Below are 27,606 nucleotides of genomic sequence, written 5' to 3' on the forward strand. Positions count from 1 at the left end.
AGGTGAGAGAGATTGTTTCTTCTGAATGTGGACATTTCTAGAGTTTTCTATGCCTTCATCACCTCCAAACTGAAGGGACTGGCATGCACTGCATCATGAACATTTCAGAAGCTGTAAAATAGATGTTCGCATTATGCCAAGAACACATAATACCTGTGCTCCAAGAGTGGCACTGGCTGGCTGTTACCTACGTGGGAGACGGCATGATATTAGTTTGGACACAGAAGCAGCATTCTCTTCAGGGTTGTGGCTAGTATTTAGCTTATATATGAATGATGTCTAAAAGCAGAGTGTTTCATGGGAATTTGAATATTTATGCATAAAATAAGTGGCAATTACTCATGTAATGGGCAACATAGTGTTTCGAAACACAGTAACTGAGGGCAATGGTGCTGTACTGATAATATGATCTGTGACATAACATACCCCCTGGTACTGTGTCTGCGTGATCAGAGTGCAAATAAGGCAGACTTTTAACATTCTGTGAATTAGAGAAGTTAGAAATGAAAGCACTTATTAGATCATCCAATCCATTTCCCTTGGGTCAACGCAGGACTGTTCTTTGTAATACGTGGCTTTCTCCAGCCTAGCTTAACCAGTCAAAGGCAACAGGACTCCTATCTCACTTGCAGCAAAATCCATCCTATGGTCAGCAATCTCATTATGATATTCAGAGCAAGTTTCCCCTGCTTTGGGATTTGTATTGTTACTTCTGTTTGTACGCAAGGCACTGTATTAAATACCTTTTCTCTCTACATGGTGAAATGCCTTTCAGATATCTGTATGCTGATATTTAGTGGTGGGGGGAGGGTGTTTTCCTCTATTGCTTTAGCATATGTACAGAGACAGCAAACACAGAGGTAGAAGGCTGCCACTTCTCTTAATTGTCTATAGACACTCACAAAAGGAGGGAGTTTGACAAAGATAACAGCCATGTTGCTCTCTCTCTGCAAATGCTTCAAACATTAGAAAAGCTTTCAGTGATTGTAATGTTTATGGCTGGAGCTGTTTTTCGCACACCCCCTGAAGCTGTGCATTAATAATGCTGTGTTGAAGCAGCCATCCATAGGCAAAGAAATCCTCACATGATGGAAGTCGGTTGGCCATTTTAAGCAATTTTTTCCACAATTGCTTCCAAACTTTACAGCATACAGAAGAAAATGGGCTAGCCTGTAACTCAATTCACTTAGATTCTGTCATAAGATTTAATTACGCTTACTGGATTAAAAATCGCAATACCGGAGGGGGGGTGGGGCTTAAAAAATTGCAATATCTGGGACTGAATTAAACTACAGGTTGGAGTTTATTTATTCAGAAAATGGTTGCTTGACTCATCAAGAAGGGAAGCACTCTCAAGTGACACCAAATGCTTCAAATAAAGAAAAAGAAAACTACAAAACAAGAAAACAAAAGGGGCTGTCAAGTTGATTGAAAAGAAAGTGTAACAGGACTGAAAAGCCCTCCTTGCCCTTGTCTAAGTCACCTGGCTTAAGGACCGTGTTTAATTTTCCTCCAATCCCAACTTCCACCCCTGCAAAGATACATCTCACAGGGCTACAAGAGATCCATAGAGACAAAAGACAAAATTATTAGAGGCTTATCAGACAGGCTCCCATATCAGGAGCTGAACAAATTTAGTTTGTAGATGAAACAAATGAGAGGGGGGAAGAGGGAGGGGAATACAGAAGGCAGGATACAAAATTGAACACACACAGTTAAAGGAACAAGAGGAACGTTCAGCTGCACTGAAAACTGATGTGCTTGAAACCACCCAAAAAAAACCTTTCACACAACGCATAATTAGTGCTGGGAAATCCAAGATCTGGAAGGAACCAAAAGCTTAGAGAGATTCAAAAAAAGGATGCAACACTTACATGGAATAGCAAACACTCCAATTACACTAGTTTGTTCAAGAATGCCTAGAGACCAAAGGTCAACCTCTGTTTCTATGAAGCCAGGGAGGATTTTGCAATAGACCCCTGATTTCACCTGTGAAGTCCTCATAATCCATGGCACAAATTAATCATTACCTAGCAGAGTTAGAAACACACTATAAGCCAGTTGCTCAGTATCTTACACATTCATCTGGATGGTTGGGGAGTGACAGCATGGCCTTAGTCCCCAATCTACCTTCTACTTCTTTCATTCTGCCCCCTCTTAACTTACCTGTAAAGATCCCAGTACTGTCCCCCAGAAGAGCTTCAATATGGTATGCATATCTTTCTTCAAAACTAACTTAAAAGAAAGTATCTGCGATTTTCCCAGTAATTAATATATATAGCTAAGTGATTCTCAACCTTTTCAAAATCAAGACACCCCTCAGAAAATGCCACATCTTAGTTTTCATTTGTTTTTTGACTACAGAAAAATAATAGAGCCATTTTCTTCTGACAAAGAACTCAGAAAGTCCACAACACATCAAAATAGTTTAACAGTAAGGATTCCTAATCTCTGGGTTTACACTGTGAATCGTGTTTGCACACCTGACAGTAGTAACATTGCTTGGCACCCCACGGTACTCTTGAAAAGATCTCAAGGTACCCCATGGTGGCATGGTTGAGAATCACTATGCTAGCTCTTCCAGGGCCAAGAGCCCTGCTGCCATCTGGAAGGAAGTAGAAGAGAGGAAGAGAAAGAGATTTTGTTAAAAAAGTTTTTCTTTCTCCAGCTTCCTGGTCCTATATTCCTTTTAGCATGGTGGACTCGTTGCACATTTCCATGTTTTTCTGCTGGAGCTGAAGGGAGCTAAGGCAACATCTCCATGCCTGTCAAACAGCCTGAGGATTCTGAATGCAAGAGAGAGTCACAGCAAAGGGATTATAGTAGCCAGTTGGGAGTGGAGGGATTTGCATAGTCCCTCTGGGACCATTAAGGAAGAGCACCCAGAGATCATGCAAATCAAACACCTACAGCTACACCACAGGCAATTCCTTAACATCAGAAAAAGCACAACTTTCTGCTCTGGTAAATTGAGGGAGAGCCCTCCACTTCACCTGGCAGAGAAGGGCCCGTTTCTGCAAAACATGTAAAAATATTACATTTCAAATAATCAGGTTCTCTGCCTGTTTTGCTGATGGGTTCAATTCAGCCTCATTCTCACAACCCAATACACATTTAGCCCAGACTGCTGCAGTGGTCCTTTCTGAACCTAGATGTGTTATGCCTAGAGACCAACAGAGGCCAAGCCCATCCAGCCACGGTCCTGTAATGGATGGACAGAAGTGTGTTTAACTCCATTTCTTCATGGTTCCACCATGTTGAACAGGCAGCATGGCTGTAAAGCATTGTGTGCCCTAGACCCGCATTTCTCAACCCATGGGTTGCGGCCCAAAAGTAGATTGCAAGAATATATGAAAGGGTCGTGGAGTAACTTTAAAAATAGATCAGTGAAGTTTAAAAATGGAGTCTCCTTTAAAGGAGAAAACCATGAGAAACCGCGGCTTTTCCCTTGCAGGCTAGCAGAGTTACAGCCTGCAAGGGGCAGCTTGGCACTCCCCATGCCCTACACACCTACCCCTGCCCCACATACTGGGGGCCTGGGGTCGTGGGTCAAGAGTAAGAGGCACTGGATCAGGACTGGCTACCAATGTTTACAAATGGGTCTGGGTACAGAAAAAGTTGAGAACCGTTGCCCTAGACTGATGCCCTAAACCAGTGTGTCTTGATCTTTATAGACTCAAGGCACCCCTTGTTAGTCACGCCACAGAAAATGCCAGATCTTAGTTTTTATGGGATCTCACAGCAACCTAGGGTGCTTCAGGTTGAGAATCACTGCTCTAAACTTGGCAGAACTCCAAAGCTGAATTCTTTGATACCACACCATCCATGCCAAATCTGGCAAACATATGCAGCTCAGAGGCATATGGCAAAAACAAGCAACACAACCCCCAGAACTGAAATAGAGCACCACCTTCCTTCCCCCAAATCCCAGTCAAGAAGCCCTGCTGGAACAGTAAAACACTTAATTCTTTTGGAGGAACACTGCTGCAATGGGGCTTTGACCCATGGCTTATGCAATAATATTCAATGGCCAGCAGTACAGTATGGATCAGAGCCCTGCATTTCTACATCTTCCAGCTCCATAGCGGATGTACATTATCAGGGTACTGAACATTATGTGAAATGAATCAGGCAGGACTTTCATGGTCTAAAGTCCAAGTCACTGCACGTGTAGTAGAACTTGGGTTTCTAAGGAGAAGATGTTAGCTTCCTGGGGCTAAGACTGTTACCAGCTCCCCATTATTAGACCCCTTTTTCAGATCCTTGGTAAACTCCTCAGAATAGCTCTTTTCCTCCAAAGGTTCTGGCCAGATAATGTTTGGCCAAAGGATGAAAGCATTAAATGCAAGACCAACTCTGGGGTAAACTTTAAATACCGGTTGTTCAAAAGTGTTTGATAACAAACAGGAAATAGGGACCTTGTTACAAGGTAATTTTGGGCAGCTCCTGGAACTCTTAAAACCTAGACTGCCTGCACATTAACACTCCAAACTAGTTTCAAGTAATTGTTAAATTATGCCATTCCAGGGCAGGATTATCTCTGACCCCTATTTCCCCACACGTGTTACATTAAGGTTCAGTCATGCTAGGTTACACCTTAATGTAAACACCACCCCCTGCCCCACCATGGGCAAGAGAGGAGCCCCAGGGGCAGGGGGGAAACTGTGGGAGCCCCAGGGGGCAGAAGTGACTTAGCATGGGAGGTAGGGATTCTTACTTTTTCAGTCCCCCAGGACCCTGCTGGCCTGCAGTGTGACTGCTCCAAATACAAGCTAGCACTAACACCCATCAATATTTGTCTAGTTAACAGTGTAACATGTAACAAGGCCCAAAGCCTTTTTTTCCTAGGGTAGATAGTGTTTTATTTAGTTAATCAACTTAGAATAAGGAGATACGAGAGAGCCTATCAAGTCCTAATGAGCTCCCCAGAGTCCCTCGCCCTGAGGCTTCTGAAAAGCATCAAAAGCTGGACAGATTGTATATCTACAGCTGAACTTGCAGGACAAGAGAGAGAATCAAGAGACCTATATTCAAATGCATCTAACATATTGAGCACTGCATACACCTAAATACAAAGACATGCTGGATTCAGATCCAGAACCATAATCTCTCTATATTCAAGCTTCTCAGATGTAGGGTTATCATTTCTCCAATGGTACAGAAGGAGGTCATTTGTGCAACTCAAGACATGGGCGTATACTTTTAACTTCCTGGAAGTTCAGATTCCTGGCCTTCGTTGTACAATGTAACCTAGATAATACCAAGTTTTGCTGTAGCACATGCTTCACCACCTGTTTCACGAGACAAATAATTATCATTATCCCCACTTTACAAGTGAAAAACTGCAAATGAAGAAGACAAACATGGACGACGTTGCTCCACACCGAAACAAATACTCTCAGACCTGCCTGCAGAGGCCAAACTGTTTTGCAATTGAAGCGAAATGATCAAGTGAGTCTGATTTATCTCCCACCCTAGACAGAGCCTGAGTCCAGCATCGAGGCACTGTTCAGGCCCACTCCCAAATTCTCTATGTTATCTAATTTGCAGGCCTGAATACATGCTGTGGGAGTGTGACTTATTCCCTGAAAGTGCTCCCAAACTCACTCCAGTAGCTACACAGAAGTAGCTTTGAGTGCCTAATAGGTAGATTAGGATAAGGCTCTTCATGTTTGGAAAGGATAGAGCAGTGGTGCTTACCCTCTGGTCTGCAGGGCAGATCCAACCCACAGAGCCATGTGGGTCTCTCCATGGGTCCAGAAACTCGGTAGTTGGGGAGCGAGCAGTGGTAGTGTTAACTGTCACTCCTCTGCTGCCAAATTTCCAGACCTGTGAGGAGCCCTGTGGGCCAGATGACAGTCTGGCACACGACATCGCACCAACACATTGTGGTGCCCGCACATGGGGTTGCTCTGTGGCCAGATCCAGGGCATGGGGTCAGGCCAGCGGGTGACCACATCCAGACTGCTGGGTCTGGCCATGCGCATCTTAAGACTGAAGGCTGAGATGCATCGGGCCAGATCTGACACACGCAGCTGAGCCAGCATGCCAGATCACACCTGTGGACCAATCTCTCTCATCATGTGGTTGTCATTACAATCACATTTGCTTTACACTGAAACCTCACAGGGTAGTGGGGAGACAATAGTTCTTTCCATACATTTTTTTTGTTTGGGGTTGTGGGAGGGGGAAGACTACATTTAAGCATAATATGAAATTTCTGTGCTTGCAGAAACTCCATCTTCAATAATTTTTGGTCCGATAATTTAAAATACTTGAATATTTCATTATATGAATCGTGATATTTATTTCAGTTAGGGTCCCTGGGGATTGTGGGACCTTTTTCCTGGGCATGCTCTGGTCCCATCTCTGAGCAAAGTACCACTGGGCAGTAGCCACCAGCTGTCCGGCTGCCTTTGAGAGTTGGTGGGCAGGGGCCAGGGTGCTCGGCTCAGTTTCCCCTGAAGGTGCACTAGTTTTAACCCTCTGACCCCACTGTCACTCCCTTTCATCATTTTTTATCCCCCATAATCAGTCGATGTCTTGGATCCCCATCACTGCCCAGCAGTGGCAGCCCATAGTAAACTAGTAGGCTAAAGCCCACGGACTGAGTCATCAAATAGGTCTATGTCACTTTTAAACAGATAGAATGAATACTGGAGAAAAAAAAAAATATCAGAAACTTAATGCATCTCTATAAAAGTGATTAAATGGACAAAAAATATGCTAATGCTAGATTCTTTTTGCAATCTAATCCATCCCAACGCACACTGGATTAGCAGAAGCAAACACAAAGTACGTGTGTGCGCATACATGCTCCTCACATGTGTTGCATAAGGTAGATTTATGTAATATTGTAGTTGTGTGTATTCATCTATTTTACCTTGTAATGATAATATTATAACAAAAAGGTGTAAAGAAGTGACCAATCACTTTTAAAATACTCTTCTGTGTTGACCCAGACACAGAATACAATGATGGACCAGCTTTGAGTGTTTGCTACACCAGGGCAACCGGTTAATTTATAACTGCAAAAATGGATAGAGCAAAGCTTGAAGGAAAATTATTTGCTTTCAGGAAGACACAAATGTAGACCCATAGGGCTGAGTCAGGCCAGGCAAACATCAGTGTGAAAAATGCATGATCTCCGAGTCTGCTGTAAGTGTTTGTGGTACCAGGTTCTTCCAATATCCATGACTTCTTATAAAATGTAACACTACAAAGACAATACAGCGCAAGAGTTCCCATCAGAAAACTCTCTCCTCCTTCTTCCTTCCCCCTCTCCAACCTAATCTCTCCTAAGTAATAGAGACTATATTCTTTCCTTGCTAATTTCCTGATCTTGCACCCACTGAATCATTGAGCTTCCACTGGTTTCACTGGTACAGAATCTGCCCTTAAATAGAGAGAAGTAAATGCCTGTTGGTCTTTCCGGAGGCAGCCGTAAGGGAGACAAGCTTATCTTTACAGGGGAAAGAGGACTTTTGAATAAAAATTGACACATCTATACCTGAAGTGCCTGAGAACTTGAAGAAAAAAATATAACAACAATAAGGAGATATGATGAGCTTGAGGAATCAAATCAGAAACCTGACAAAAGAGGAATAATAGTGCTAGAAACCTCTGCCAGCAGGGAAAAGCAATGCTGAAATGCAAAACCCAGCTCATAAGGATTTTTTCCCATATGGGGTTGTGGAAGTAATCTAGGGGTCCTCAAACAAAAGCAGAGGAAGAGAACACACAATGCCATAAACCAATAGAAAAGGACACAATGTGGAATCAATCAATATGCCCTGATGTCTTCACTGTAGTACAAGGGAAGCAAAAATAAAAGTGTTTTATTTCTGCCATGTCATTAGAGAAATCCCATACTTACTTCCAAGGACTCGATAGCTTAACAGTTTGAAAACTTTTCCAAATAAACACAATTACTACCTATTATTGTTGCAGTCTGTCCTCCAAGACATGCAAGGATACGCAAGTTGTAAAAGTAGTAGGCAACCACCGATCCTCTGGATCATGGTGTATATGCAAGAGGTCTCTAATCAGGTGCCTCATGAATCTGCTTGTAGAGAGGCCTGCAACTGTTACACCAAGTCCTTTGACCTGTATGCCTAGGCAAGAGTATAGAGGAGCGGAGGCTACCCAAGACCTACCATCCCCTCTTTAGACCACTGAGATGGAATCCAAATCCAGACTGAGTACAGATGTTCAGTGCCTCAGTGGCTGTAGTTTCTGCCAGATAGCAATAGATAAGAACTACTGCTGTTTGCCTAACATCACATTAAGGGTGCATTTCTATCAGGGTAGACAAGGTTCTTTGGTAAATCTGATATCTTTAATTAGACAAACTCAAATAGTTGGAAAAATTCTTCTTTACAAGCTTCTGGGTACAAATACCCTTTCTAACAAAGTGACATCCTTTAGCCTTTTTCCAACCAAGGATTACCTACAAGACAGTGGAAGCCAGGGTTTTAAAGCACCTTGTACTCCCCTTACTCTAGAGGTTGCAACATAGTGGTATTTTATAGGGGCTATCCTGCCACGGGTAACCCCAACACGAAGCCACCAGGCCCTCCAGTTGGATGTAGTTTACAGTCATACCTAAGATCAAGTTGTAAAAGTACTGCACACGGTAACTATTTGCCTCAATGTTACTGCTTTGGGGGACAAAAAGTTTAATGGAATGCTAAATGAAGATATGCATGTTTGGTTTAATGTCCTCTTTCAGGGCTAGCTTGTATGCAAATCTGAAAGGCACTGAAATGGGCTCTGCCCTTCAAGGACCTGAACAACAGGAAGCAAAAGCCATGTTCACTTGTCTTTAAGGGTTAGTGATTATTAATAAATTTCTTTGAAGGGCAATAATATGGACAATTTTAGGAGACTTTATTGCTGTTAGAGATACAGCATTTGAGAGCAGAGGAGGAAAGCTCTTAAAAATAAGGTAGGACCTGAAGTTAAATTTAAAGAATGCCTCAATAATTCAGAAAATGCTTTGGCTTTACATAAGCTTCTAATCTTTTAATGTGTGAGGCCCATCCCAAAAAGGCTTCTGGGAGGAGGCCAAACTGACACCCCAAAGTGGGGGGGTCAGCTTCACGGATCCCAAAGGCCATGGAATAATGACCTAATGCATCTGCTGATCGGATGAAAATAAGAAAAGGGAACTGCTTTTGAGTAACTAACGGCCCTGGAAAAGTACCTGAAATAACGGCTCTGGAAAGGGGAACTGCAGCAAGGCATGGAGTGACCCTACTTTGCAGCATGCGATGAAGCTTGCTCTAACCCGTAAAAGGTGATAAGACTAGAAGCTTCTGTGTGGTTGGAGGATCCCATGGGGACAGGCGGCAGAAAAGGTATAAAGGTCATAAGAACAAAGCCTTGGGCAGAACTACTTTGGGGAGGACAAGGCTGAGGACCCGATAAAGGAGGTAGTCTCCCCACCCTGGGCACAGGGTGGGGTTCCCGAGACCTATCAGGTAATAATAGTTCAGGGGTAGGGTGGGGAGAGCCTTTCTTCCAGCCAGACTGGCTTGCGAACTTAAAGCTTTTGTTTTGTATTGATTTAATGAAGTTTGCTTTGATTATCTTCCAAGAAAAGTTATACTTGTTGTTTTGCCTTGGTGCGCAACCTGTGGGTTACTCACTTTCCCTGGGGAAGGGAAGAAGCCCTCACATAAGGTTAGGGGTTTGATAGATTTTATATACACATATACAGATAGATATACAGATAGATAGATAGATGGATATTTTTGTTTGTTTTGCTTTTTTGGTGGGGGAAGTGATAAATAAGAACTTAATTTTAGATCATATATCTGGTGACATATCATTCAGAAACCACATCAGCCAAATCATCTAGTTTTAAGTACATTACATTTTCTGCCAGCATAGCCTACTGCATTTGAAATCCATATCAAGTGCTGGCTTTGGGCAGGCACATCTCACTTCAAACACCATAGTTAAAAATGGGTGCCTAAAGGTTAGCTGCTTAGTCTATGTTTAGGCACCTGAATAAAAACCATCATATAGCTTCAACAGAGCTGCTGGGCACCAACTATTTTTGAAAGTCAAGACTTTCATTCAAGTGCCTAAGGAGGGTCCTGGAAGTTAAACTTGAGGAACTTATTTTTTAGAAAAGCTGCCAGTGTCTTGACCACATACTTTTACCTGTGGTAAAACACTTTAAGAAGAAAATATTTCAAACTAAACAATGTTAAGTAAAAAAAAAAAATATTAATCTCAGAAAAGAAATCTTCCCCTTGCTGTATTTCATTTACATTTAATTAGAGAACTTAAAAGAACACTGTAATTATTTAAAAACCGCAACACATTTGGAAGTCTAGAATTTCAAAATTAAAGTACCACAAACAATGCTGGCAGTCTAATAAGCTCCAATTCACCTTAACAACTCCCCTCTACCTGGCCACCATATCTCAAGCACACGGACCTTTCAACTAACAGACTCTAAAAACAAAAGAAAATTAGAGAGAATAGAGCTACTGGGATTACTTTGGAAGGGGAGTTATTTGATATGGCTTCTGGTGCTCAGTTTGAAAATCTCAGATCCAAAAGAGAGGTATGCTGTATCTACAATACAGATCTGGAAGCCGATTTTACATTACTGAGGAAGTTAACCTGGAGGCAACCCGAGTACCCTCAGGTTTCACCCTAACCCTTACTCTACCATGCACACACAAAAACCCTTTATACATCAAGTCAGGCTTAAAACCCACATGCCACATAGACTACTACACTTCCACACTGTACTGGAACTATGCCTGGATAGCAGTATCTCCCAGGACACCCACACTTGGGCATCCTGCTAGCTGGCTAGGCTCACACCAGCCATGTACCAGGAATCAGCACCCCACCAAAACATCCCCCAGAAGCTGGCAAAGAGAGGATTAGCTGCATGGAAATATATTGGTAAGAAGGAATCAAAACTGAAAGGATATAGACAACAAGCCACATACCTCCAACAGCAAGCCTGGAAACTCGCTGCCCCCTGCCTCTGATCAGGTGCTTGGTGCTGCCCAAACTACCAAGCCGTGTCCAGCTGCTCTTGAGAGAAATGATATCACTGGACTGTTGGCAGAGGAACTGGACAAGAGGTTTAATGAAATGAACCTCGGCTTCTTCCCACTAACTTTTTACTGGCAGTGGAAAAAAGACTTGCATGTTTTAACACCCTAGCTCACAGTGTTAAATGGAGCAGGTCTGGTCAAGCCAACAGTGTTTAAACTGTGTCTACCTTTTTCTTAAGTGGGAGTTTCGATTCAGTTAAGCAAGCTTTGTTAAGCACTGCTGAAATCACTGTTTTCCCTAGTCTAGTCAAGGTCTGAATCAGCCAAAGAGCTTTCCAACAAAAAGAAGAAAACTAAAAACCTAGCATTCCCAGTATTTCTACGGTAAAGTAAGAAGCAAGAGAAAAAGGCCCTCACCTATCAATCTCTCAACAAAAATCAATAAATAAAAGACACAGAGCCAATTTTTATTCCCTTTACTAGTCAGCTGGAAATAAGCGTCTGGGCTTATGCACTCTTCTTTCAAATCATTCCAATGTTCTAACAATGCTCTTTTGAATGAATGGGTCCCGATTTTAAATCTTAACTACACCTTCAATTGCTTCATAAAACACATGGAAAAGGGAGCAAATATATACCCATGAAAGACTCCACGCCATTTTTCAGCAAGAGTGGGCCATGGATTCTTACCCCCTACATCCAAACCAATTTCCCATTTTGGTATGTTACATTGCAATAGTGTAAACCTGCCCTTGCTGTTTGGACTGGATTCTTAACCTCCTACATTGTCCTGAAATGCTGGGTAGTGCTGCTGTGTGTTGATACACAGCTGCTTAGGGGGTTTGCACTAGTGCTGGGTGAAGCACTGAAGGAATCTTATGACTGAGAAGCAGGCTGATCTAGTGCAGGGGGTTAGAAATGTTTTGCTGCCCCAGGCTAGAGCCTGCAATTCATCACCCTGCTGTGAGCTGGAATTCTCCAACCTCTAGAGCATCCAAACTGCCTGCACTTACCTTCACCCCTGATCCCCCTCCTCAGTGGCAATAGGGAGGGGAAAATTTTGTAGCAAGGGTCAGCACAGCCATGGCACAGTAGCAGGGAGGCTGCAGGGGCCTAGTGCTGAAGAGGGGACAGGTGGAACATAAAAAGCTTGTGCGCCACTGATTCTCCATCCCTCCCGGGACCAGGCTGGACCTTCATGAGGCAAATTTGGCCCATTGGCCATAGATTGCCAGGCCCTGGTCTAGTGGACTAGCAGCGAGTGAGGAATCAGGAACTCATAGCATCAGAGGGATGAATGTGAGGGTTCAGGACTGTCCCAACAAAATGAGTTTAAGGTTGTGGGGTCTGTCCAGTTCCTAATGGGACAATGGACTAGGCCAAGCAAAACACTGTGGTTACATACCATCACTCAGGAGAACACCACAGACATAAACAATGCCCAGGATTCCCATCTGATCAATTTTAACAACTGTTATAACAGACTTAAAGACCTAGCAGGGTAAGGGAGAGGACAGGGAAGTAGAAGGAGCGACTCTCTCACCTTGGCAGGCTCGCTCATCATCGGCAGGTTGGTAGCCAGCCTTGCAGGTGCACCTCCCGATGGCCACCATCCACTCACCCTCCCCATTGCAGTGCAGCTTGACACCTGAGGACCCAGCTGTGCTCGCCTCCTCTGCATCAGCCACACATGTCCCCGGTGCCTCCACCAGCGAGGTCCTCTCCCCGCCAGCAAAGGTTTCAGGGAAAGAAGCAAACCCCTTAACCACCGCCGGGCACTTGTAGAAGAAGACTTGGACAGCTACCAGTGACATGCAGGCCCCTGAGTCCTGGAAGGCCAGGTAGAAGCCACGCTGTGCGAGTGGCCCAAAGCTGCGCACTTTAACGTTCATCTTCACCACCTTTCCCGTGCTGTCCACCTGTGAGAAGCTCTCATCAGCTGCAATTGTGTCCACCTTGGTCCAGGGCCCTTCATGCCACTCAGGTACTGCCTGGGTGGCTGTGTCAGCCTCTGCCTGGTGGTAGTACAGAGTGAAGGTCTCCTTACAAGAGGAGGCCACGGTCCGCATGCTGGCACAGTCCCGCACGGAGAAGCGAAGGCGGACATGGACCCGATGGGCTCCACGCCGCTCAATGAAGTGAGTGCGCAGCCAGTTATTCTGTCCAGGCTCAGCCACATTGCAGACCTCAAAGGTCCGGATCAGACGCTTCTTGTCATCCAGGACACTCACCTCATCCCACTGTAAGAAGGTGGGCAGGAAAAGGAGAGGGATATCATTAGAGGGCAAAACTGAGACACTATGAACACTGGGGTCTGGGTCAAGAGGACTAGTCAAGTTGACACTACATCCACAGACTTTCCAGTTTGGGTAAGTGGGAACTGGTGGCATGCTGATATTTGTCCCTGCTGGGACATGCCAGGGCTGTTCGCGAGCCATAACCCTCATATCTTGGCCTCTTCCCTGCCTGCAGAGTGGAAGGCTGCCAGCCTCACATTGGGACTGCGTGGTACAGGGAAGCACTTCAGGTGAGGGAGGGCTCCCCTGGGGTGGAGGCATTAAACAACATTAAAGTCAACTCAACCTGCAGCACAGCATTACAGATCTCAGTATAGCAACATTGCCAGCTCCCCTCCATCTTCCTTATCTTTCTTTCCTAAGGTCCCTTCCAGTCCTACTTCTCTATGAGTCTAAGGTGTCTGACTTAGAATCCATGGGGTTAACTCTACTGAAGCTGAAGATCTCACAAGAGAAACTCCACCATATTGGAAACCATTACAGTGCCCTAGCCAATGTCCTCATCTCTCAGCAACATGGTTCTCAAGCACTGGCCTAGGGTGACCAGTGTTTGATCCAGCACAATGCAAAGTGCTTTGGACAGTCCACAGGCACTGAAGGTAGAACCAAACCTATTCTGTTTCAGCTCTGCTCTCCCCAGGGGCTGTGCAGACCTATCCATTGGAAGGTAAGGAGGGGAAGAAAGAAGAGCACTTACCCCATCAGCAGGGTGGGTGGTCCAGCCAATCTCCGAGGTCTCTCCTGTGGTATCTAGAAGGATTTCTGTTAAAACAAAAAAGGAAATATGCATTGTGCTTTTCCAGATACAAGCTGCATAAATCCATTCTGTCTCCTACAAGGCTCCTTTCTACACCTCTTCCCTTGCAGGGTGTGCATGGCCACTCTGGGCCAACATATACCTACTTGCCTTTTGAAAGACCTGGGCTCCAGGAAGAGGCTCAAGGAGTGCCCAGGAACTGCCAGTCTGATCTGAACTTTAAGCTAATCTCCTACTAGACCCTATGAAAAGAAGTTCCTGCAGTTTGTGCCTTTAAGATTCAGCCTAATCCAGAGTGCAAGGTACCAGACTGGTAAACTCTGCCAGCCTCTCCCCATGCAACTACTTTGGCCTTATGAAGTAGTGATTCCCACAGGAGTGGCGTGCACCTCTGCAGACCATGTTCTACCCAAGGAAACACTCTGTCCTGTTGCTGGCCCTTAGTGGAAAGGTATACTCAACAGCCCTAGAGACTGAAATCTGCTGTCCAGGTTCCAACCAACATAATACTGGCAGCAGGAAGGCAAGCTCTGTCCACAATAGCCTGCCAAGGGCCCATGTCCTTGAGACCACCACAAAGTGCACTGAGCAAAGAGGGTGTGGCATCCACACACAACAATATATTTGCAAACTGGAAGCATTTTGCAGTCCTGGAAAGTAAAACGCTAATTTTTTGCTGTTTTTATTTTTTTCTCTCTCAACTTTTCTCTACAGACCAGGAAATTCCATTTACAAGAAAGACCAAATGCTGTGTAGAGACCACTAAGAGCACAGTTGTTCCAAGTGTTTAGACAGAGGTAGGTATAATGCACCCTACATTAGTCTCTGAGTTGAGGAGATCCACATGGCACAAAGGGAACAGGGGAATCAGAACCATGTCTCTCCCCTGGCCTGACCTTTAAGGTCAGCCTGCAGAAGAGCCTGGGCTCACTTTGCAAGACAGATGGCCAAATCAAGGCTCGCCCTGAAAGGATCACACTCACCTGAGATCCAATGCTGCCCAAGCCACCCATGCCTCAGAACACTGCCCTGCTCTCATTGGTGCCTGAATGGCACAGCCTTCCCTTGGGAGTGGTACTCTGATATTTCAGCTCTCTGTTGTTCCTGGGCCATGGCTTCATTTTGATGGGAAAAGAGGGAAGCTTTATTTTTCAGAGAACAAAGGAGGTTTTCTAAATCAGGTGCAAGTCATTCCCCATGCTCAAGTAACCAAAGATACCTCCATAAAAATTTAAGAGAGGGATGGAGAGAGACAGAGAAAGAAGAGGGGGCTTGGTGATAGCAGGGAGAGGAAGAAAGAGAGAAAATAGAAAAGTCTTGTTCAGAAGCTGGGCTCTTCACTGCTGGCAGGCAGTATATTCCCTTGATGGCTTCTTGCCCGCGACCCAGGTAATCTTTATTGAACGCACAAATAATTCACAGGCTAACAGATACAGGCTGCCCAGAGCTAACAGAAGTCTCTCACAGTGGTGAATATTTAACAAGCTGGGATGTGCGTTCCCTGCATGTGAGCAGAATCCCATTGCTCTGACAAGGAGGCACTCAGGCAACATGCCTAATGCCCTGCAGTCCCACACTGCTACCCTCCTTCTGCCCCATGCTGAGTAACTGAAAGCAAAGCAGTGACCACAGTCAGTCCTGCAACCTTGCCCAACAAAGCCACATCACCAGCCTACCTCTAGCAGTATCCTACCTCTCTCCCCTACAGAGCATGCCATCAGTCCATCAAATCCAGTATTCAAAGGTGGCAAGGAAGTTGACTACACCAGCGACTGCTGCTACCAGGAATCCAACCTTTAGCCCTATGTGTGTAAACCATGGGCTTCCCTTGTGCCATGGCAGCACTCATGCAGAGTCCAGTGCCCTGCCTTCTAGCAGAAGACAACATGGAGTGCTATCAAGGGAGACAGGAGCTCCTCATACCACATCTTGTCAACACGCAGTATTTTGTACTGGGTTCAAATCTTGGCTCAAAACAGGAAGATCTTGGTGAAACTTTATGCCTTACAGCATACAGGAGGTCAGACAAAATGTGCCCACAGCCCTTTTTGGCCTTAAACTTAAGGAAGCAAGGAAGGCCCTTCCCTGACCCATGCAACAGTCTTAAATTTGGAAATATGAGGTTTGCTTTTCTAGTTATCCCTACTGTTATTTTGCCTTGTATAGGCAAAAGAAGTCCACTGCTTTAAAAAAATGGCCTGTCCCTCTCTTCCCTGGTCCACATTTTCCTATAGCAGTGAGTTCCACCAGCAAATGAGGCTCTCCATTTCTGTTACTGTTTCTAAACTGATTCCTCTTTCATTTCCTAGCGTGACTCCTTTCCCCCCCAATACAGAGCCGACTAAGGAGGAACTACTCAATCTCCACTGTATCCTTCTTAATTCTGATTATATATAGAGGGTCTGCTACCACAAAGAAGATTGTTAGGGGGTCACTTACAAACTCACGAAAGGATTCTTGCCCAGAATTTCCTTACCTTTTCTTAAAAAGCTGTTGGCAACAGCTCAGGTGACAGCTGTCCCAGGAAAGTTTCCAAGCTACACAGTAAGCTGAGCTGTTTGTCTGACCCCTCCCAGTCCTGAGTAGAGTTCCCATGCATACTTCTTATGAGGTTCCTTTCTCCCTATCAGGAGGGCACATGCATAGCTATAATCCAGGGGTGAGAAATTATTTGGGCTGGAATAGTCACTTAAGCAATTTCAGTGAGCTATTGCAGGCTGGTGGGTGGCAGGGAGGAGAGGAGGGCAACTGGCTCTACCCAGCCCTGGGCCATCCACCCTTCACCCAGCACCCAGGTGTGTCAGATGCAGTGGGCGGCTGGGGACCCCCACGAACACACCCACTTACTCCATCCAGCACCCCCAGCAGGGTGCAGGGCACGCTGGCAGGAAGCCAAGTCAGCTGCTGCACTGCCCCCACCCTGGGCTGCAACCCAGTTAAAATCCCTTGATGGGCCAGAACCAGCCCCCAGGCTGTATTTCACCCACCTCTGCTATAATAGGCCCATTGCCAAATGAAGTGGATCAGCTGTGCCAGGCGATGACCTGAAACAGCTGATCTCCCTCACTGGGCAAAACAGACATTTTCCATTGTAGTAGTGTCGAGCCCCGACCACTCCCAGGGCTTCAGAGTCCTGATCCTGAAGGACAAAACTTGGAGCACACATCTGCAAGCAGGAAAACCTGAGCTTGCGTTCCTGGGGCTTCAGAGGCCCGATCCTGCATATCATGAGAATGCTCCTTCAGAGGAATTCCTGACGTGTAGAGAATATAGTCCCTGAAGCACCCGCCTGGGGTGACTGAAGAGCATGGGCAGCAACTGCCTTCGCTTTCCTGCTTTAAAACAAAGAGATGTCCACTACAAAGTAGTGGCACAAATTTAAACTATCTTTTATCATGGTCGCATATTTGGGCATGGAAGTCAACACACAGCGTGGAGGTCTGTTCACTTTCCCTTCATGGTAAAAATCTTTATGGTAGCACAAAGGCAATGTCTGTTGGCAACCTAAAATTGATCTTGTAGATTTAATTGGGAAGAATCAACCTGCTGCCAGACATGCCTTCCTGCCTTATTTCCTCATGATACCTCACATGGCTTTTGCCAACCCAGACACTACCCACAGCAGTTGCTTCCTCTAACTCCATCCTATAGTGTTGTCCTCAGAGCTTTTTACCCCATTTCTCTCTCCCTTCTACCAAACAACACGGCTGTCTTGTCTTGATACTATTTATATAAATCCTTTCACAAAGATCTAGATCAGTCAATAATCCCACTCCCAAAACTATACAGAAGGCACCAGTCCTTGCCAAAACCAGCAGAAGAAAACAAATGCAAAGTTTCTAGACGAAGTCATTTCCAAGTCAGGTAAAAAAAAAATGTGATGAGCAAAAATAAAATGTGAAGGACTATGCCTATATACACACAGCGATCCAAATCAGAATATATCAATGCTGAGCATGTGCCATCTCAAACCTCCTCGTGCTATGCATTGCAACATAATCTCATGAGCACATCATAGTTCCCAAATAATCACCATAAGAGCACACAGTTTTTTCAACAATCTTAAATACCCCTCTTTTGCATATCTTATTAGCATTTTCAGTCTTCAATCCTACCATTAATTTCATTCTCTTATTCAGAAACTTTCTAAATCCTGAAAGCTACTGTGTAGTTCAAACTTCTATTGCCTCCAGGATACCCATCACCTTAAGATTCAGCTCTTACACCCTCTACTTGTTGATCTCTCCTCTCTTCAGGAAAGGAATGTTAATCATTTTCTCAGCATGAATACACTAGATATTTTACAGGCAGATGCACCTCTGAGAAGTAAGTTATTACTGTGGTCTCTCACAAGCTGTTTTTTCAGAGAAATACATTTTTAGAACAACATTAACACAGTGCACTTTTATGAGTTTTTGTTTACTATGTATCTTATACAGAAGACAAGGGCATTTATCATTTCATGTGACCTATACTCAAGCTGTCTTCAGATGGTGTAAATATTACTTTCTTTAAGAATTAACTATGCCTTTCTAAAATTCTTAATTTAGGAGGGAATAAGAAAACATATGCTAAAAATAGGCAGCACAGCTTTAATTTCTTTAGAATTTCTTCCAATGCTGCAAAAGTGTGGTATAGTGAAACAGTAATTTAACTGCATACTTATAGCTGTTATTTTTTTAAGTAAAACAAGCAAACAAAAATGATTGAGCATAGTTCATAAAAGCACTCACCAATAATTATTTAAATAGAAAATTCAGTATGACATACAGCAATAGTGTTTACTTTTAGCCAAAGTGCCATTTTATACAGTGTAGTTGCAATGTAACCAAAATAAAATGAAAGTCAAGGCTACATATATGCCTTGGCAAGACTTCATGATGCAAGAGAGAAAGTTCTAAATTGACCTCAATGAGACAAGTGAAGCTGGACTTCTCATCAAACATGCCCTTCTTAAAATACTATTATTTTTCTTTAATGAGCGAAAATGTCTGTACCACTACTGCATTGGCAACATCAGTGATACAAGAACTACTCAGACAAATCTAATGTACAAGCTAGTTCCAAGTAGGTTAGTGATGATTAGCTGCATGTTGTGCTAGTGTCAAATTCTAAGCTATATAAAAAGATCAGAGAAATTGCCATAGTTAAGGAGTATTTTTCCTCACACAAAGGAGGCCTCATTCAAGGGTTATGTTGACTTCTGTCAAGGATATCCATGATAGTCAACAGCTCCAGACTATCGAATCTGCACAAGCTATTTGCAAGCCAGTAGGGTTCTGAAGTCTTAAAAAGGTAAGGAGGCCTTCTTAACCTTACCCCCCACCCCTTTTCACTTAAAAAAACCCCTGGGAAATGGGGGGACATAAGTGCTCAAAATACACCCGTATGCTAATGTCAGGCTGTGCATAATTAAGTAATCAAGCGTCAGGAAATGCCAAAGGTAATGTTAAATGACCTGCAAGTTATAATACCACCAAATTATGCAATCATATGTTACTTCTCTACAAGGGTACCATAATATCTTTTCTCATACAATATAAAGACACTTTATACTAAGCATAATGCTTTCTATTCTGTGTTGTCCTCCTACAGTCAACAGGGTCTGTTCTTTAGGGGGTGATTTTTTGTTTAACCCACCTTTTTCCTTTTTGTTTTTTGCCTGACATGTCAAAAATGCCAGCTCAGGTCTTCCTTGGAACACTTGCTGGATGTCTCAGAAGATGTATGTAATGAGAATTCAAGTTTTAACAGATGGGTCAGATGCTCTTCATCAAAATGGTCGTTAGGCATTGGTGATAATAAACATGCACTAACAACAACATCAACAAGAGTTTTAAACAGGTTGCCAATATGCCTTCTTCTTTTAATTGCTAACTCTCTAGTACCTTGCTTCTTGTAAGGTCATCATTTCACTAGTTCTTTACTGATTATAGAGTCTTCCAATCGATACCAGCCCTGAATATCTAATATGAAACACATGCTCTCGGAATAAAGCCGAAAGCTTTCCATTTCCTTAAAAGAAAAATAAAATCAATGTCACGTTTTCTTTACAAATAAAGAATCAAGCAAAGAAGGCATATGCCTATTTCAGGAGACAAAGTTTTTGATTTTGCAGATGACTTTTAATGTAATGTTTCAAAGGTATGATTCTGCTCTATGGCATTGTAAGACCACTTCCAATAATCATTTGGTTATTGTTAATCACTTAAGAGGGTTTTCACTATAAACCATTGACTGGTTTACTATGAATTCTACAGACATTATAAACACTACTGACTGTTTTTCACCAGTCAATATAAAAGGTAGAAAGGGGAAAAATGTGGCAATGGCCAATTCACCACTTTTATGCTAAAGATGCAATGAAGCCATTCTATAGCCTGGATCCACTCTGGAGTCTGAACAACTCTCTGGGTGCATCTATACATGTTATTAGTGTGATGCACTAAACTCTGGTACAGTTTGCACCAGGGTCATGAGCACCTGGGACTGTAGCAGTTTGAGCCATGGCAGAGTAGCCCCTTGGCAGCAGGCTTGAGTGTAGGGGAGGGAAGGGGGTCAGCCCTGGGCTCCAGGTCATAGCGTTGGGTCTGGGTGGAGCAAGAGAGTGCCGAAAGAGCAAAGCAGCGTGCTCAAGCATCAGGCAAAGGTATGGCCCCATACTGCCTGGACACAATTTACACCTGGGACAGCATTTACAGGGGCAGTTATTTTCACCACCGTAAGATCATACTGTCGCCAACACTACTATTTTACAGCAGCAAAAAATAGCTTGCTGAGGTCTAACAGTGTTGCATGTGTAGATGGTGACACCTTACACTGCATCGAATTAGTCTACTGCACAGTTAAGCTCATGTGTAGATGAACCCACTGTAAAGTAAAATTATCTATTTGTACATGCAGAACACATTATTCTTTAAGTGTGTATGTAATGAATTTAGCAGGGGGAGAAAAAAACCTCTCAAAACGCTCTGCATGAGCAGCAAGCAATTTCAAACATTTAAAACTCAGTCAAATCAAAACCAGTATCTTGTGGAATGAGACTTCACACTGGTCCTCAGTGAGGGCTATTTCACTGCCTAATTGCAGTCCCCATATCACACAGCCTTTTTTGCCACAGCGCTGCACTGTGTTATAGCACCATGAAGTTGCAAGATTTCCATTGGTGCTTTTCATAACACAAAAGTATTTCCTGTTCTTAATTCTGTTACCATATAACAAGGCGATTGATGTTTTTTATTAAAAGAAAAATATTTTCCCCCTTCATTCACTCAAAAAAAAAGGTTTAATCTTTCAAAGGGAAGTGGAGGAAAGGAACACACCTTCAAACCAAAATGCAGCCGAGCCTCAAATATGGCAACTTCTTAACACTATGAATATAGGAAACAGCATTACAATGAAAGCTGGAATCTTCACTTCAGCAACTGGATGACAGCACTACTTAAAATGTTCAAGGAACCTGCCCAGGCTACAAGAAAGGTCCCCTCTCCCAAAATACCTCAAATTTTCCAAAGTTCTATTTTGGTTGAAAATCATGTCTGTGAAATTTAAGACAGACTAGTTCTACTTTGGAGATACCAGAGGCCAAAGGGCATAAAATGGCTTCAGCCTAATATTTTTGTACTATGCAGAAAAAACAGAGGTCCATTTTGAACTGCTGAGGGAAATGTCGCCTTCAGTTTGCAGTCCCAACCCCCATCAAACTGTATAAAAGGGTGTCTTCCCTATTACCGCCTGATAAAGTTAGTCTTAAAGGTAATCTGCAAAGGAAAAGAAAATATTGTTCTTTCACCCCGCTCATACGTGGGAAGACAGCTGGAATATTTTTGTTATTTTTAATTCTCCACCCCTAAATGCCACATCTATTTTCTTTTTCTTTTCTTAGCATGGCACACGGAGGTCTTTTATGCTTTTTTTTTCCACTATTAGAGAATGGGTAGGAGTATGGTCATGCAAGCTCACTGGGGCAGACACTGGGAAGTGATTCATGTGTAGGCACATCACCTTGCTGGGGTCATCTGACCCCCACTTATCTTTCCTGCTTGGTGCAGGGGGCTGGACCCAATGATCTTCCGAGGTCCCTTCCAGCCTTACAATCTCTGAATCTGAGAAACACTTGGGGGGAAAGGACTCTCCTCTGAAGATCCATATACACTGTCCCACCCAGACAATGAGAAATATTACAGTCAGCAGCTGAAACTTCCAAGAACCAAAGAACATCATTGTTTGATACAACTTCTACTTCTAAATTTCAGGCCTCCTTCATGCATCAGAAAGCAGCACAAAGAGCACCAGTCCATTTTCTGCTCGCTAGGTCACCTCACAGGAATAAGTGGGTTAGCCGCTGCTCCCACCAAGGTGACAAGCACTTCTCTGCCCCCTGCCCATCAAGAGGAAAAGGGGCATCTCAGCCCAAGATGCAGATCATCTTGGAAGCTGTGTTATCAGGCCACGAGGTATCTCCATGAGAAGGTCCCAGTTCAGCTCCTCAGACCCTGGGGGCACTTTTACATGTGCTGGGGGGGGCGGCAGTGCTTTAATTGGAGTGGGTCTGAGAGCTGCTGTAATTAAAGCACTGCAGCATCTCGTGTATCAGCATCTCTGTGCTTCAAAGTGGCAGCAGGGGCTCACTGAACAAGCTTTAATTCAAGCGCCCCGCCGCCATTTTGAAGTACAGGGACACTGATGCACGAGACACAGGAGGCTGCTTGAGTGCAGTAATTGCCACACTCCAGCAGACTCGATTAATCAAATCTGCTCTGACGCACTGTAATTACAGCATGTTGAAGCCACCTCCATGCTTGTGTACAGGCATCCTGCGAGTCTGCACCATCTTCTCTCTGTAACACATGGGTATATAGCTCCTACCCCCACCTAGGAAAATCCAACTCTGCTCTGTGAAGCTCATTACTTTGTTACCGGTGGCTTCGTTCACTGTTATGGACTGAAGATCAGCAAGGGGTTCTTTGAATTTCAGGAAGGGCAATTCCAAGGGGTGCTTGGAAGTTCTTTCCCTACTGACACTGACTTGCTGGGTGGCCATCAGTGGGTCACTCCCCCACTCGGTGTCTCAGTTTCCCCATCTGTGAAGTGAGGGACAATTGCCCTTGTTTGGTAAGGCTTTAAGACTGAACAAGAACAGCAATCTGGAGGGTGCAAGGACAGCAATTTGTTCCCAACACAGTGCTATACCCCATAATTCTGCAAGGACAGCTCAGGTTGAAAGACCAAAATTTAAACACCTCACTGTCTCCTATACCCACAAGAGTCTGCAGCTGAAGCTCCAACTCCAGCAGTTCTCCAAGCACTCATGATGCCTCATGGAGTGCAATGCACCCCTCTGGCTGGTCAGCCCCACGAGCTCTACACGAACAGACCAGTCACCCTCCCCACTTGTGGAGCATGTGCTCCTTTTTCAGAGAGACATGTGCACAACACCGACTTATGCAATACATCTTTGCCTACTGCCCCACCTCCACTTGAAAAGCACCCCTCCTCTCTACATCCAGGATCCTCGGGATGGCACTTCTTCCTCTTTGCTGTGGATATGCTTCTTGCTTTTCCTCCAAGCCCCAGGCTACCAGGACCCCTCCCCTTTTGTCCCTGTGTCCTCCTCCTTTCTTCCCTCTCTCCATGCCTGCCTTTCCTCACCTCCCTCCTGTTTTCCAGCCCCTGCCCTCCCTCCTTCTCTACGGCTTTCACATATGAGCGAGAGATGAGCATTCATCACAAACCTGTGCGGGTCAGTGAGCATATGTGGCCGCAGGGATTCTCCTTGGCACAAACGAGGGGGCTGTTGACAACACCACCCCTTCCACCTCTCACTCTCTCCCTCCCTCCATCTCTCTCACCTTCCTCTCTCCTATCTTCCCCTCCCCAGCCACCCCACACTTCTGTCAGCACTCTGGCCTCACTCCCCTTCCCCTCCTCCCTTGGCTTAGCCTCTGCTGCTTCTTGTTTCCAGTGCAGCACATTACCCTCATCCTCACAGTTTGAGGGCAAGTGTTTGGCTCTGTCAGGGCACAAGTTTGTAACTCCAGTCTGAGAGACCCTATCTTACAGAGCAGGCAGGACACGAGGCTACGAGCCTCCCCACACATCCAGGACCCTTCACCCACCCAGGGCCTGCACCAAGTGCCTTATCTACAAGAAGCATGCAGGCAATTCAGTCCCTGCACAGAGTAATCGATGGAGTACTGCTGTGATGTGGATGCTTGCCCCGCTGGGAACAGAACTAAGACACCCCACTCCTCCCCCCCACCCATCTCATGAGTTAATGAACAACCAAACAGAAATAAGCTTCAGTTCCTACCCAGGTGGGGCTGGTGACAGTGCTGGAACCTGCACAGCTTCCTCCACAGCTGCTTCCCACCCCCCTACACACACACGGCAGGCTTCAAAATGAAGTTTCCGTGAATAAAACCAGTTCTTACCTTCCAAAGAGGCAGCCAGGTGAAAGAGACAAACCATCCACAGCCAACCCATTCCTGCCACTCGCCTCCTCCCCTTGAATGCAGTGTTAGGATCCATGCAGCTCCTCAGGGGACTCCACCATCTCCGAAAATCACACCCCACACCTGGTGGGAGCTCCAAGTCCTGAGTCCGATGCGTTGTGCCTTCCCAAGCCAAAGCACGGTGTCACTATACAAAAGGAGTGGCTGAGAAAAGACAGAAGGCAAAGAAGAGAAATCAGGTCAAGCATAGACATAGTAGCCTTAGAGATAGCCCTAGGACCTACCCTGTTATATGCTAGGCCTAAGCCATTACTCTGGAGACTACACAAGAGAGTCAATGTACATAGCACTAGCTACTTATAACAGCCCCCAGCTACAGCCGTGGCTTGGTCAGCCTCCAGGGAAATCCTGGACTCCTACAGATGCTGCTGCCTCAGCAGAGGTCTCTCCACTGAGTCACTATCAACCCCACCACAGAACATAGTGCGGTCCAGCTGCTGCCAATTATCAGAAGCATCCTGTGGCCCTTTCTCAAGGGGAGCAGATGCATCAGGGCTCATGTCCTTTCCAAATTCCAGCTTGCACCATTGCATTACGCTTTCCTAGAATTCTCTGGGACCGTCTCAATGACAAAGAAGACTTTGCACTGTCTGTGACACTGCCACTGCTGCGTTGCACTGCTGACAAGCATCACCCCAGAGGTGGCTGCACTTCAGCCGCAGGCGAGTTACCCCTACCGTTATATACGTGTACCTACTGTTAACCCCTAACAATATATATGTTAACCCCTACTGTTATATATATGGCCTTAGAACACCTTCATATGGTGGAGAAAGGTTATGCCCCCTTCAGAACTGGAGAAACACACACAGAGTGGACTTATTCTAGGTCCCATGGGAAGTATGTGACCTGGGAAAGAATCCAATAACTAATGTCTAATGCCTTCCACAAAGGACCACCCTTCTGCACAGGCCAAAGACTGCCTGCAATGCACTGTGGGATCCTTCAAAGAACAAGGCCTTGCTTGCACCTGCAGCAGTGACTGCCAAGGGCTGGGAATCTCATCAGCCTCCTGCAAGGCAAGGGGAGCTGTGAAGCTGGGTGTGCACAATTCCAGTTGCCAGAAGAGCTGCCCAGACCCCAGCCACCCCTCTGCAGAAATGTCATGGTTACTCACAGACAACAATATGTTTTGTAACTTTAGGGTGCCCTCCCTCCATGCACACCATCAAATGGCGCTTCAGGGAGACAGTCAAGCATAAGCAAAGGAGAAAGACAAGGTTCTCGGGTGAGACAGAGCAGAAGTGGCTGGACTAGGGGGAGGGGAGAACTGCCATCCGGAGACACAGCCATGCAAGGACCATAGATCCAGGCAGATAACAGGGAGAGCAGGGAGCAAGTTTGGGGGAGCAAAACAGAGTGTGTGGGGGGGTGAAATTGTATTTGCTTTAGCAGTGAGAGGGGAAGACATCACCAAACAGAAGTTATAGTGCTTTCCTACCCACATCTAGTGAGACAGCACTTGGAATACCATGCACCAGGATGGGGGTGGGGATTGGAGCCATACCCCAGACATCAGAAAGATGCAGACAAACTTAAGGACCTCAGTGAGAAGCCACAAGTATGATTCAGGTGATTGATTTGTGAGGGAAGATAAAAGAGAACCAATTAAGTGTAATTGGGGCAAAGGCTGACTAATCTATCACACAGCAACCAGCTACAAGTGTGGGGAAGAAGCTGTAAACACAGAGGAAGGAAAGAAATGGGTCAGAGGGGACCCAAGGAATAACGGGAAGAAAATAAGCAAAGGGGAGAATTTCAGCATGAATAGTCGGGAAGCATTTCCTAAGAGTGAAAACTATTAGACAGAGGAATGGTCTCTCCGAGGGAGAGGGGAGGCAATCTACTGCTTGGAGCCATTTACAACTAGACGGGGCAATGCCTGAGGGACTACTTGCTGGAAAGCCAGGAACAGCAAATGTCTGCTCGCTTATGCAGCCTTTATTACCAGGGCCCGAGAGTGCTTTGCCAGATAGACTTTGCTAGACAGACAGATCCTGGAAAGGGGAATATCTTCAGTATTAGGAGCAGTAAGATAAGGGTGGGCAAGGGAGGCCCCAGCCCTAGGTGCCAACTTAGTGGGGGCACCTGAATGGCAGCCACCTGGGGAATTCATGCCCCGGCAACAGCAGCAGCCATGTTCAGGGACATGGTACAGCCACTGGAGCAGCAACAACTGGAGCAGGCAGACTGCCCTGCTGCAGCAGCAGCAGCAGCCAGGGACCTTGTTTGAGTCCCTGGAGCAGGCAAGACTCCCACTCTCCCTTGAGCTCAGCACCCTGTCCCCTCTGGCACTCAGCAGACATCCCTCCCACTTCCCACTCTCTGGCAGGGTTCTGCCTAGAGCGCAAACCCTGATAGTTCTCCCTCTGATTAGGGCCCCCATTTTATACGCAGGTAGAGAGAGGAAAAGAGGCCAATCTAATTTGAGCGTGAAGACAGAAAGCTTGCACCAAAGTCAACGGGACTGGATCCGCTTACGCAAGAGCCGAATCTGTCCCAGGGTAAGTGATTTACCCAGTGTCATGAAGGAAACCAGTGGCAAAGCTTTAGAAAAGACCTCAGCCCAAACTTCAAATCAACCAGGAGACGCAGAAAAGGAGAAATCCACATGAAGCGAACCGTTATTCTTACCTGAACTGAGGTAGAATAGAGAACACACTGGCCTGGGTAAATGGGCTAGCCCCCTCGACCCTGTGCCCACTTGCACGTCCCCTCTGAACAGCTCCCCCAGTCTATGGTTGCTGCTGCTGCTGGGATCCTGGCCCGTGTGTTGCTCTCTGCTTGGCAGCGTGTGTCCTTTTGTCAGTCCAGATTAGATTGGAAATTACTTTCCTTCCCTTAAATACATTGTGGCTAATTCCAAAAGCTGGTTTTGATTTAGAGGGCAGCACAAAAATGTAAATATCTGCAGATTTTTAGATGCTGCCCCGCCCCCTCGCCCCAGGCAAACGTGCTGGGCCCAACAATAGGGGCAAGGAAGGACCTTACTGGGGCTCCATGTGGAGATG

At 45.3% G+C, this 27,606-nt stretch overlaps 1 protein-coding gene across 1 annotated transcript in view; it reads right to left on the reverse strand.

The window, feature by feature from the left end:
• The window catches only part of LOC109318993 (ephrin type-B receptor 5), a 116,247-nt gene that overhangs the window by 67,050 nt on the left and 21,591 nt on the right, over nucleotides 1-27,606 (reverse strand). Inside the window, exons 2-4 of the mRNA XM_019548512.1 lie at nucleotides 24,515-24,739; nucleotides 14,022-14,086; nucleotides 12,571-13,267 (exon numbers count right to left, since the gene is read on the reverse strand). Of these exons, the coding sequence (XP_019404057.1) occupies nucleotides 12,571-13,267; nucleotides 14,022-14,086; nucleotides 24,515-24,611 (859 nt within the window). The 5' untranslated portion in view covers nucleotides 24,612-24,739. The remainder of the gene's footprint in view (nucleotides 1-12,570; nucleotides 13,268-14,021; nucleotides 14,087-24,514; nucleotides 24,740-27,606) is intronic.

Source organism: Crocodylus porosus, unplaced genomic scaffold, assembly GCF_001723895.1.
Source record: "Crocodylus porosus isolate Cpor-Errol unplaced genomic scaffold, CroPor_comp1, whole genome shotgun sequence".
NCBI classification, from domain to species: domain Eukaryota; kingdom Metazoa; phylum Chordata; order Crocodylia; family Crocodylidae; genus Crocodylus; species Crocodylus porosus.